The sequence below is a fragment of the Aspergillus welwitschiae genome (assembly GCF_003344945.1).
Source record: "Aspergillus welwitschiae strain CBS 139.54b unplaced genomic scaffold BDQ94scaffold_4, whole genome shotgun sequence".
Classification (NCBI taxonomy): domain Eukaryota; kingdom Fungi; phylum Ascomycota; class Eurotiomycetes; order Eurotiales; family Aspergillaceae; genus Aspergillus; species Aspergillus welwitschiae.
The window spans coordinates 72,927-85,425 of NW_020798698.1; the positions used below are offsets into that span (position 1 = coordinate 72,927).

At 51.0% G+C, this 12,499-nt stretch overlaps 3 protein-coding genes across 3 annotated transcripts; 1 reads left to right on the forward strand and 2 right to left on the reverse strand.

Annotated features, from left to right (window-relative positions):
- Window positions 1-2,886: 2,886 nt before the first annotated feature.
- Window positions 2,887-4,634, reverse strand: tom40 (TOM complex pore protein TOM40). The gene is made up of 3 exons (XM_026776763.1): window positions 3,876-4,634; window positions 3,153-3,797; window positions 2,887-3,075 (listed from the first exon to the last, which is right to left on the reverse strand). Exons 1-3 carry the CDS (start codon window positions 4,185-4,187, stop codon window positions 2,968-2,970), a joined length of 1,065 nt encoding a protein of 354 aa, XP_026630312.1. The 5' UTR covers window positions 4,188-4,634; the 3' UTR covers window positions 2,887-2,967.
- Window positions 4,635-5,235: 601 nt separating this feature from the next.
- On the forward strand, window positions 5,236-11,002 carry BDQ94DRAFT_156941 (Elongator subunit ELP2; the record flags this gene model as incomplete). The annotated part of the gene is made up of 14 exons (XM_026768682.1): window positions 5,236-5,249; window positions 5,384-5,572; window positions 5,631-5,666; window positions 5,728-5,825; window positions 5,930-6,099; window positions 6,164-6,244; window positions 6,300-6,407; window positions 6,460-6,579; window positions 6,651-7,025; window positions 7,086-7,262; window positions 7,323-7,544; window positions 8,204-8,418; window positions 8,493-8,625; window positions 8,711-11,002. 14 exons carry the CDS (start codon window positions 5,236-5,238, stop codon window positions 11,000-11,002), a joined length of 4,230 nt encoding a protein of 1,409 aa, XP_026630313.1.
- A 155-nt stretch (window positions 11,003-11,157) lies between these two features.
- BDQ94DRAFT_88656 (putative ABC transporter) lies at window positions 11,158-12,473 on the reverse strand. The gene is made up of 2 exons (XM_026776764.1): window positions 12,091-12,473; window positions 11,158-12,026 (listed from the first exon to the last, which is right to left on the reverse strand). Exons 1-2 carry the CDS (start codon window positions 12,221-12,223, stop codon window positions 11,314-11,316), a joined length of 846 nt encoding a protein of 281 aa, XP_026630314.1. The 5' UTR covers window positions 12,224-12,473; the 3' UTR covers window positions 11,158-11,313.
- Window positions 12,474-12,499: the final 26 nt, after the last annotated feature.

Consider the following 12,499-nt stretch of genomic DNA (forward strand, 5'->3'; position numbering starts at 1 on the left):
CCCCCCAAAGTATCCGAGGTGCGTTTTCGGCCATTCTCCAAGGCTGAGCCAATAGCGGTAGCTCGGCACTTCGTTTGCTTAGTATCGTCCAGGGCATGAACACAGCTCTACTGTGTACCAAAGGACGGATGTACCTGATCTTATCAAAAGAAGCCAAATCCTGCCTTGGCCATCTTGTCTATAAAACCTGGCCCGATGGCAACACCACAATTGTTCTCTCGAATGTCAACACTGCTCCGTATGTTGTGTCATCTTGGCTATTGCCCTTCGCGGTAGACTTTGGCATGAATTCAGCCGCGGAATCCTGTTCCTTGTGTCCCGAGATGCCTTTGTGTCAGCCAGACCAAGTATCCAATAAGACTGAGGGAGGTCTCTCTCTCTGTCTGTTTCTTTGAGCGTGAAATTTATTTGGGCGACCATTGAGGGACAACTACAAGAGCAGGAAAAGTGGAAACAGGGTAACATGGCCCAATTATCATCACTGTTATTGAAATCAACAATGAAGACCCCATATGAAACCCACCACACGAGCAGGTCCAGCACTAAGGACAAAGAGCGAAGGTGATGGACGGGGGAAAGAGAGAGCGAGTGTGAGAGATAATTTCATGTCCAACCGAAGAGATAGGGAATGATGTCACCGTGGGGCAACTGTTGGCCTTCTTTCCGCCAACAAAGGGTCATCGTGAACCTCCAACCATGGGTTTCTCCTCGCTTTCAGACCCAAGGATTGCCACAGCACGAGGCCCAACCAGTTGGGGGGTGGTTTTGTGAGGCCTGATGAGCGAATCGGACCTAGGTGGGTAGTAGGACCATGTAACCGGGTTCGGTTCCGTCATTCTATCCTTTTTCGAATGTCGAGCTGGCCGGAGGTGAAGGATAGAAGACCGTAGTAGATAGAGTGGAGGCTAAAATAGCTGCTACATCGGGAGTAGGGAGTCTTGGAGTCTCCAGAGTGAGGAGAAACCGGGGGAAAAAGCGCAGTAGTGCAAGATGTGCCATCGGGCGGGATTGAAATTCATGGGCTAATGACCGGGCACGACGGCTCTACTTCCTTTTCCGACTCTCCGTGACGAATATATATTGTTCAGATTATCTTGATATATTCCCTGTAGTACTACCTTTAGATGGGCCTTGGGCTCGCCGAAAAAAAAAAAAAAAAAAAAAAAAAAAAAAAAGATTGTGAGGCATTTGACCCTGTAGGTCCTACAATATACTAAATATTATGGTTTTCTATATGATTCTATACAGTAAGGAGATGCTCGCATAAGGTCGTGTAATATTCAGAAGTATTTCTAGACGTTCAGGATTTACTCGGGGCACAATGCCATCACCAGGCACAATAACTATCTAGTTAGTTAAATCGCTGTATCAATCCACCAAGAGTTGAGTATCCCTCGAAGTCACCTGCCCAACACAGTTTAACGATGGAGTAAGAGAAAATGGAGTCCCCTCACTAACTACGGAGTAAAGGTGGAGATTGCTAGCCTGCGTGCCTCCAATTCCCAACTAACCCACTAGATCAGAATCTTGCCTAATTACAGCCAGACCATGATTGTAGAGAACCCACCTGATTCCCACTTAATCGCGACACTATCATCCCAGTTTGGCCCCTGCTGCTCCGTAGGAAAAGGGTAAGAAGGAATGGTGGGTTTGGGTCAAACAGACGACCACGCTATCTTTTTAGCGTCCAAGACGGCGTTTTCGCTGTGTCGGGCCAGACAGAGTTGAGGGGAGTCGAGTTGTATATACTATTTTCGGGCAATGGGCTAGAAAAGTGAATGGATCCTTGATCCTTGTATCTACATAGTATTATCTCAACGTGGTAGTCTGGTTACATTATTGTTCATTACTCACCCGCTAGAGTTATAGTTAAGTTGGCTGACAGTGTTTATCCATCATCTTCTTTATTTGTGGCTCTGATTGACCACCAACGACTAGTCAGATAATCACCGTGATCGTGGTTCTGGACTCTTTAGTCCTTTGCTGCTCTTCCCTTCCTACCTTTCCTGTCTTACTGCTAGATCAACTCCTTTGTTTCTTTTCGCCGAGAAAGTATGTTGATCGTCTGATCCGGGATTTACTTCGTCGAGCCACAGCTAGTGGCAATAACTTTCGTGTGGCAGTCGCAAGGTGTCAGGTGGTTAGAGATGATCAGGGCGTGCAAAGGTCATGCTCATGGAAATATCCTCGCGACAGATTCGTAGCGCAGAAGTGGCCGCTCTTTTGGAGACATGTTCGAGCGGAATACGAGTCTTGCCAGCAAACACCTTGGGAACTCTTAGTTGGCAGTATGACATACGAGAGGAGGGAAGGTGTTCCCGATGCCGTGAAAGTTATGATATCCTGGTCTTACTCCATTCGTTGCAAAAGATCTTTGGCTAATGCAGGCGATCCTGATGAATGACGCGGGTCCCTCAGCGACGCAAGGAGTCCATCCCATCACAAGGTCCGTCACTCTCACTTCGATTTTCCATATCAAGAAGCAGAACGTGTTTTACATTGCCCCATCTATGATGCGTTAAGGATAAAAAAAAACAAACACCGCAACAGTTTTCCGCAGATGATGCTTCCATGCATGCCTAGCAGTCATGTCCATCGGCCAAAGGTTGCCGTCGAGATAAGAGACGAAAAGAAAAGTAGAACAACAGGGGAGGGGAAACAAGACAGGGATACATTCATAGATGAAGGCACAGACAAAATCGAAATGATATCTCGACTGGACCGAAGATGGATCTATACAAAACTTGGTTCCGTGGCGCCAAACGACTGCCTCCCTGGACCAGCAAACCGCATTCGTGGGGGATAACCGATGTGATACACCATCGTCCAAACATGCACATAGAGAGAGAAGAGCTACTAAAACAAATAGTGAAAAAGGTATAAGCCGAGGGCGGATGCAGAGCAATAGCTTCTGTCCTCCCACTTTCAGGTGGGCCCCATTAGCCCCAGCTGCACGTCAGAGTGTGCTTAGAAGGGAGGAGGGACCATGTCCTCAGGGCTCATCTTCTCTTGCTGCTCCATCAGTTCCTCGCCCGCGATCTCAAGGGAAACAGCAAGACCGAGCTTGGCCGTTTGCTAAAGAGAGAAAAGGAAAATGTTAGTAATTAATCTACCACTTGCAATTGAAGAGCATTGCAGGAAGTGAAGCTCACCTTGGCCTGATCGATCTCACCGGCAAAAGTAAGAGCGATGGGCATAGCTATCCGCTTCTCCAGAAGGCAGCTAACCTTTCCGGTGCTGTCGACCTGAGCACGGAAAGTGGAAGCACGGAAGTCGTACTTGGCACCAATGGCAGTAGTGCCGTCACGGCTGGGACCACCCATGAGAGCAGCAGCGGCATTAGGCGCGAACTGGAGGTTCATGTCAACACCAGCCTCAACACGCTCGGAGAGCTTCTTCCAGTAGGAGGCGGTGATGACACCCTGAGCCTGCAGCTGAGCACTGGCAATCCAGTCGGCGGTCTTGTAGCGGGCACCGTAGGAGAGAGCAGATTCAGGACGAGAGTTCATGGCCTGGCGCTGCCAGATAGCCTCGAAGCCAAGAGCCAGGTTGGGAGTAACAGACTGAAGGTAGCTTCCGACGAAGATTCCGGTAAGACCACCCTCCAAGTAAGAAGGGTTGAAAGCCTTGAGAGACGCGGAGAAGTCGTCGCCGGTGTAGTCATTATCAAGCTGCATCAAGCCCTGGCCACCGGGCATGATCTGAGTATTGGTCTTGGTGACGAACTTGGGAGTCCAACGGTAGTTGCCGACAGCAGCGAGACCTCCATCGCTTCCGAGGTTGCCTTGCATGAAGACCTAGAGTTCCAACGAGAGTTTTTTAGTCACCCACACATGATATATATCTAGAGGTAAGATATAACAATTGCACCTTACCTTTGGACTTCCGTACATGGCGGAGAAGTTGTATGGGGGCATGTTGCCGGATCCGCCCATGGAGAAAGCGTGCGACACACGGAACAGAGGAGACATGCCGAAAACCTTGGTCAGGTCCGCCCGGAGACCGGTGAACATGAAGTTGGACAGCAGGACATCCTTCTGCACCTCCCGGGAGATGTTGTCCAAGGTGCCAGGGTTGGGAAGGCCGAGGGCGGCCCTGCGCTCGGCCAACGAGGTGTATGCATCCTTGAAGGCCGCGGCCACGGAATTGTCCGTGAGGAAGGAAGGCAAGGCTAGAGAGTCGGACATTATGAAGTCTGAGGAGATATTAAAGGTCGTTATACAGGACAGAAGAAAAACGGAGGGTGATCGTTATACGCGGTTCGACCTTGTTGGGGGAGGAAAGAGGAAAAGAGAAGAGACCTCGTTGAGACCAGCCCGGAAATTGAACCTGGAAAGGCGAAGAGCAACGTGAGGGATAACACGACGCTCTTGCTAATTGACGGGTAAAGGTTGTGTCCGACCTGCTCTGGGGGGTTGAGAGGAGGGAGGTTGAACACCAGGGCAGATGGATTGAGGGAGTGAGATGGATGAGATGGTGATGGGGAAGTTCAGTTTCCAGGCGTTCTTTCGACAGCCAGAGCTTTCGGCTTTGAAAAAAGTGACTGGCGCCTTTCCGCCCCGGCTGCGCTGGACTGTCGCTGTGCTGCGCCGTAGTTCCCTCAATTTAGTCTAGCCCGCTTCGGGCTGCGCCGGGATTGGGATCTTTAGTTTGGCCGGCGATGATATAATCCTCTGAGTTATCTAGTTCACTTGCTAACTAATTAGTTCATCTCTCTCAATTGATGAAGAAGGCGAGAAAGACAAGAAGAGATCCCATGACTCCCAGCATCTTCTTTTTTTTGGTGAATTGTTGTACTCAATTTGTCTTGACTCACAAACCCTTCCCCCATCTGTTTCTCTCTCTTTCCTCGGGGACAAGCAACCAATCGGGTGTAGATCGGTCTATAGTTTATACCACCGACGGTGTACAGCTCTAGGTACTACTACTCTTACCACTACTATCAGTTAGTTACTGACAGTTACATCAACTGATTTGACTTTGCTGCCGCCCGATTGGGCTGCCTTATTTTATTTTACCTGAGTGTCTCCTTACAAAAGCTACTTATAACTACTACCTAATCTTCCGTTGTTACTGGGACTTGCTTTTGTGCGGGGATGTACTGAGTGCCTTCCTTACGTCTCTATCGCTCTCCTACCGATACCCCTCGTCAGCCCAGCCGAAGCTTGACTCTAATCTTCCTTCTCCCCGAAGTATCCCATCCCATTTTATCCCGCCATTATTATCACTGCAGCCATGGATACCCTACTGTAAGCTCGACTCAGTCCATCTTTCCTCAATATGTTTCACTTCTTCTCTGGATCGTCGTATTGGGAACGGAGAACTTGCGATACTGCCGAATCGTTCCCGATTATCGATCCCACTTGCTCTAACGTACTCCTAGAACCGCGGACATCGTTGCCAACTCCCCGCGATTCCGGCGCAAGTCGTCTACTTTCGTCGATGCAATTCACGATCTGCCTGAAAAGGCCGATTTGGCTCCTGCGCAGCTCTACAGCACCGAATCCGGCCGACTCTTCCACTCCGGCCGCATTGTCATCATCACGGTAGGATTGCCGGCAAGAGGCAAGACGTTCGTTTGACCAATCCCATTCGTCATTGGCCCACTTCATTAATCAACCTTTGCTCAGACACATGTCAGTCGCTCTGGCACGTTACCTTCGCTGGTAAGCGCACTACTCGGCTCATGGCTCTATCGCTAGCAGAATCGAACTGACATCATCGCAGGTTGGGTGTCAAGACAAGAATATTCCACCTGGGCGATTATCGACGTGCTACCATCCCTTACGGCCAAGATATTCCTGACGACTACTTCTTTGTCAACGGTACGCGATGACCTCTATATATCCATGCAGACATACTTAGGCCCGCCTGAGTGGCTGATTGACCACCTTGCTTGGACGACCTCGCTTGCTAACGGGACATATAGCATCGGCTTCATCTGTGCTCTTAAGGCAGAAGATCGTTAAGCGATGTCGCGAAGATATATACCACTTTTTGAATCACGAGAACGGGCAGATAGCGATATACGATGCGGTCAATCCCATCGCTTCCGGTCGACGGTCACTCGCCAAGGAATTTTCCAAGCACGATATAGAGGTACTCGAAATCACCTTACCCGTAGTGTCACACATCTGCTAATCCTGCCCTCTATGGAACCAAGACTCTGTTCATTGAATCGTGGTGTGACGATGAACGCATAATCGAGGAGAATGTTCGAAGGGTCAAGATATCCTCACCCGACGTACGTGTAGCTACAATGGATCCCCGAATCTGTCGCACATACTCACCCTTGGCAGTACGTAGGGTGGTCTTCAGAAGACGCGGTCAAACATTATTTGACCAGGATAGCTGCCCGTATCCCCCAGTTCCAGACCATGGAAGAGACGGACCTCAATTACATCAAGGTATCTGCTGTATCCTGCATGAAGGGGCCTTCTTTCGCTAATTCCCCACTAGATGATCAACGCAGGTGAACGTTTGATTGTAAACAACAAAAGCTTTGGTTATCTCTCTAATCGGATTGTGTTCTACCTCTTGAATCTCCATATCAAATCAAGACACACATATTTCGCCAGAGTGAGTCTGCCCGTTGCGACGCATATTGGCAGGGGAGTATTTAAATGACTGACGGAAATTTGTGCGACCAGGCTGGTGTTTCACTGGAAGCAGGCTCATACAAAGCAGATGCCTCACTGTCTGAGCAAGGGGAAGAATACGCCAAAAAGATGACAGAATGCTTGCTGCAGCACAGGGAGGCTGAAAGACAGGCTATGGCCGACCAAGGGGAAAAAGACTATGAACTGAAGCCGCTGACAGTCTGGACATCTACACGACGGAGGACAGTTGAAACCGCCAAGTATCTTCATGAGAAAGGATACAAAGTACGGCAACGATCACAAATGAGCCAGTTAAACCCCGGCGTATGCGAGATGATGTCGGAACGGAAGATCCGTCAGGAGTATCCGGACGAGGTGGCGAAGCATGATCTTGACCCCTATCACCATCGTTACCCTCGAGCAGAGGTAGGTCGTGTCGTTGTTTTCGTTTAGCCATGGGAATCTCGAAACTGACTAGATTGGTAGTCCTATCATGACCTTGCGGTGCGGCTGGAGCCGATTATTCTGGAGCTTGAGCGTGAGCAGAATGATCTCTTGATCATTGCGCACGAAAGCGTACTAAGAGTTCTTTATGGATACCTGATGGCATGCAATGCAGCCGACATTCCATTCCTGGAATTCCCACGGGACGAAATAATTGAAGTGAGGCGATTGTTACAGGTCTAATGGCGTTGAACACCCCAGCTAACTGATTTACTTCAGATAATACCCGAAAGCTATCAGAACGAGGCGCGTCGAATCCACATCCCTGGTCTACCCAAAGAGATCATTCCTGGCTCACCCGAAGACATCAAGATTCCCGTCCCACCGAGTGGGATGATGACCCCGCTGGCTGGGGGACTTGGAAGCCCAAAGGAAGGCCTCGCAACGCCGCAGAGCGGCCTTCGAACTCCTCGGGAGCCCGAGAGGATCTCACAGCAGCATGTGGAAGATGTTGTCTAGAATCGCATTCCATCTTGTATATAGAACCCCGCGACCGCTTGCCCGTAGGAGTATCGTCGGTACGATTGTGAACGTAGACAGTCATTAGCGCTAGCCCCCATGAAGCGTAGAAACGAAGACAATGTTATCGTTTTGTTGAAGTTCGTAGTTCTCCTCGCCTTCGAGCTCCCAATCGGCGTCGTTGATAAGAACCAAGATTCCCGGTCGACTGTTCGCCCAACGTCAGTGTTCTTGCCTTGCCGTGTATTCCCATACGGTGAACGTACACATTGCCTTCCAGTATGAACAATTCCTGCCTCTGATCCTTCATGTAGTTCTTCACCAGATGACCCAGGAGGTAGCTGATAGTTGGCCGGCTGCCGTCGTCAAGAAGCGAAGGTAGCGTGACGTGGTGTTTGCGCTCATTGGCAAACAAGATCTCCAGACCTCCCCTGTTTGCGAAAGCCGAATCAGTAATGAGTGCAAACCTGGGGTGCTTGCATGATATGGGTGAGAGCCGAACGTGAACTCAACGGTGATAGCAATGGAGCCGGAGCCATCTTTGCCCAGATCAGGGGCTCCAGAATTCGTGGCCATGCTTATCTATCGAAGGAAATGTGTACAGCCGATGTCCTAGTCAATATCAAAGTGAATTGGGGTAGCCGTGGGATCGTGAAGGCTCGTGGACAAGACCTAGAAATTGCGACGAGGATGGAGATGGAGGGGTTGGCAGACGACGGGGTCCGGATTTCTCGCTGCTTATCGATAAGCCGCCCAGTTTGCCGGCACAAAAAGTCGGCTGGCTGTGCGATCCATCTGAACATGGTTGGTTGGTGACGAACAACCACGCCCCTCGCTCCTACTTCTTTGTCGGTCTGTGGCTCTATCAGCCTACTTGATTTCCTTCGGAAACACCTGGACTTAATTGCTCGAACTTCCGACCTGGACGAGCTTCATGGTCTCCATCACGACCGAGTACATCAGCGTCGGGGGCAATAGGCATCCCGCCGCCGCTGACTGGGACGTCCAGTCAGGCGTGCTTGCCTTTGGCGCAGATAACAATGTTGCTCTCTGGGATCCCCGAGTAAGTTACTCCTCAAAGGTTTGCTTGGTTACTTTCAAGATGGTGGTGGTTGATGCTGATGGTGGGGCCTTGGGTGATGATGTAGGAGAGCTCGCAGCGCGGGGTCTATTCGCTTCTTGTCGGCCACACCGACAAGGTCAGTGTCGTTCGGTTCTACACATGCCCTTTCACCGGCACGAAACTTCTCTTGACTGGTTCTGTTGATCATACGGTTCGGTTATGGCGCCCCAATCCAGTAAATCCCCGCCAGTTCGTTCACGCGCATACTTTGGAAGGACATACCGGCTCAGTCAATACTATCGCCGTAGCTGAAGGATTAGACATTATCGCATCGGGCGCAGCTGATGCTAGTGTAAAGATATGGAAGATCAGCGCGCAGGGGGAGCCAAAGGGCGAACTCTTGAAATCCATCCCCATGAAGCCACGCTTCTTTCCGTTGGCTTTGGCATTGACCCCGCTCCAAACGGAGTCGAATGATAGACCTGTGGCTTTCGCGGTGGCAGGGACCACCAACATTGTGCAGGTATATGCAGCAGAGAACACTCTTGTCGACCCCGATTTCAAGCTTGCGGCTGTGCTGTCCGGACACGAGGCGTGGGTGCGCTCCTTGTCTTTCACATCGGATAAGCAAAGCAAGATGGGCGATTTGCTGTTGGCCTCGGCAAGCCAAGACAAGTATGTTCGACTCTGGCGATTCCAACGTGGAGAGGTTACCCAGGCCACGCCGGCGTGTGATGATGATCCTATGCTGGGTGGCTTCGAGCCCACGCTATCGAATAAGGCGCACCAGTTCACCGCGGCGGGGACCAAATACTCTGTTACATTCGAAGCTCTCTTGTTCGGAAATGAGGATTGGATTTACACGACTGCGTGGAACCCTGACCCGGAGCGCCAGCAACTCCTCACTGCATCGGCAGACAACACATTGACCATTTGGGAACAAGATCCGGTTTCGGGAGTGTGGCTTTCTGCCGAAAGAATGGGAGAGATCAGTGTTCAGAAAGGTTCCACTACAGCTACTGGTAGTACTGGTGGGTTCTGGATTGGTCTTTGGGCCCCAGACGGCAAGCAAGTCGTGAGTCTGGGCCGCACTGGAAGCTGGCGCTCGTGGAAGTATGATGCGGAAACCGATATGTGGGCGCAATCCTTGGGTATCTCAGGGCATGTGCGGTCAGCCAACGGGGTCCAATGGGAGCCTACTGGAGGATATCTCCTGTCGACAAGTGCGGATCAAACGACACGTCTGCATGCTCAGTGGCTGCGTGATGGACTGAAGTCATGGCATGAATTTTCACGACCTCAGATTCATGGATACGATTTGAATTGCGTGGATACCCTGGGCCCGGCTCGGTTCGTGTCCGGCGCGGAAGAAAAGCTACTGCGAGTATTTAACGAGCCTGCGCCTATCGCACAGCTCCTAGAGAAGCTTTCGGGGTTCAAGCAGACGACCGAAGGGGAATTACCGGACACGGCACAGATTCCCGTCCTAGGATTGTCTAACCAGGCCCCGGCCGATGATGCGCCTACAGGTGAAGATGGAGTAGAGGGCGAGGAAGTTGGCAAAGCTCAGGCCAATCAGGCGCTTTTGGCGGAATCAGAGCAACCGCCATTGGAAGACCAGCTCGCTCGCTACACATTATGGCCAGAGCATGAGAAGCTGTATGGTCACGGGTACGAGATCTCAGCCGTGGCCGTCAGCCACGACCGCACACTTATTGCCACCGCTTGCAAGGCGAGCTCGATTGATCATGCCGTGGTGCGTCTGTACGACACGTCAGACTGGCACGAGATTCGTCCATCTCTTGCCGCGCACACCTTGACCATTACTAGTCTCGCCTTCTCCAGTGACGACCAGTACCTTCTGAGTGTCGGACGTGACCGGCAATGGGCTGTTTACGAACGCAGCGAACAGGACCCCTCTACTTTCTCCCTTCTAATTTCGAACCCGAAGGGTCATTCCCGAATGATCCTCGATGCCGCATGGGCACCTGCGTCGGGAAAGCCCATCTTCGCAACCGCCGGCCGGGACAAGTCAGTGAAGCTGTGGCAGAAGACCGAAGGCTCCTTTGAGTGCAAATCCACCATCCCGCTGACAACGCCTGTCACTGCACTGGCGTTCCTTCCGCAGATATACAGCAACTCCTTCTTCGTGGCCACGGGCGAGGAAAGCGGAGCAGTGTCTGTCTACCGAGTCGCAGTCGACAGCCTGGAAGCCAGCCAATTGTCAAGCATCGATAAGCTTGCATCTCCTTCGAAGGCGATCACGCAGCTGTCCTGGCGGCCGGTACCGGATGTAGATACACGGGATTTTGCACTGGCGGTAGCAAGTGAGGACACTTCAACTCGTATATATAGTTTCTCGGACATGGTCTCATAACCAAAAAGGCCGTATATGTACAGAACCAAAAATAAATGGGCAGAAAAACGAAGTTATAATACCATGGGTTGAAATCGTGCACAAATGTTGAAAGCCCGGACTCCTTAAATGTTGAATATATCCCTTCCGGGTCCTGAAATCCTTCTAGAAACACAAATAGTTGAATGATGCTCCGAACCCCTGCCATGCATATCCAGTATAGTGGTTGTTGAACCAATCATGTTGAACGATGCCAAAGAAAGAACTTAATAAGAGCAGATGAAACAGGTGAAAAAGCAGATGGGATTGAGGAGAGGCGCACTCGCATGTCATCACGCAGCAGGCCGCTTTTCCAAGCCATACCCGCCCAAACCCTCCAGCGACGGGTAAGTCTTAGCCTGACTGGTGGACCCATTTCTCGGACCCCTAGAATGCAAGTCCTCTTTGAGCCATTTCAGCACAAGCTCACCGAGCTGACTATTTTCGGAGGTCTCCTTAACCTCTTCGCGGAACTTCTCAATGGGACCCCACTGACGCACGCTTCCCAAATGCATATGGACAAGATGCGTAGGCCACAGCGACAAGTTATCCAAGATATGGGTCGCATAGACGATAGTACAGGGTCTGGTCTCAGTCTCACGCTTAAGAAAGGCCAGGAAATTGGAGCGAGAGAGGAGGTCCAAATCGACGGTGATTTCATCCAGAAGGAGGACTTGCCAGGGCCGGAGGAGGCCCATAGCTAGCTGGACGCGGCGACGTTCGCCGTCCGAAACGGCATGCATGCGCCAGCGGAGATCGATGTCTAGGATGTCGACGAGTTCATCCCGGCGGTCAGGGTATGCGTTGCCGCCGACGGAGGCGAGGAGGGTAGGGACGTCGATGTCGGTGCGGACGATGTTGTTGAGAACCCATTCCATGCCGAGGTAGGTTACGCCTTCCAGGCCGTCCTTGAAGGGGTCTTTGCCTGCTACGGTGATGGTGTCTGTAGGAGCTAGACGTTTGCCTGCTAGGAGGCGGAGGAGGGTGGTCTTGCCTGCGCCATTGGCTGTTGAGGGTGGTTTAGAAGTTAGTTTGGTTAATACGTGCTGAGGCAATGGGGTTGGACATACCTCCAATAAGTAGGGTTCGACTGCCGGCGGGGGCTTGGAGATTGACGTCGGTCAAGCCGGGAGAACCGTCGGGGAACTTGAAGGATAGGTTCTTGACCTCAATTGAGGGGGAAGGGGCGTTGTTGTCTGTCATGATGAGAGATGCGAAGAGCGCAAACAAAGATGAGGGGAAAGTCAAGTGATAGAAGAATAGCAGACTGCTCTTATCTATCTAGTAGTGTGAGTTACTCCAGTCGACGTCGTCGTATCTAATTAATAGTAACCGATTTAAACGAAGATCTATAATCAAAAGGCAGAGAAACGAAGACTGCAAATTCGTCAAGACTCAACGAGAGAAGAAAAAGAAAGGAAGAAGAGGAAATGGAAGAGAAGCGATAAGACCCGATGAGGTAATAATGGATCGCGATGG

Coding starts and splice junctions, on each gene's coding strand:
- tom40 (XM_026776763.1), bottom strand. CDS start 4,187: ATGTCCGACTCTCTAGCCTTGCCTTCCTTCCTCACGGACAATTCCGTG. Junction 3,798..3,875: donor CCATGTACGGAAGTCCAAAG/GTAAGGTGCAAT, acceptor TTGGAACTCTAG/GTCTTCATGCAAGGCAACCT. Junction 3,076..3,152: donor GTGAGATCGATCAGGCCAAG/GTGAGCTTCACT, acceptor TTCTCTCTTTAG/CAAACGGCCAAGCTCGGTCT.
- BDQ94DRAFT_88656 (XM_026776764.1), bottom strand. CDS start 12,223: ATGACAGACAACAACGCCCCTTCCCCCTCAATTGAGGTCAAGAACCTA. Junction 12,027..12,090: donor TCGAACCCTACTTATTGGAG/GTATGTCCAACC, acceptor CACCCTCAACAG/CCAATGGCGCAGGCAAGACC.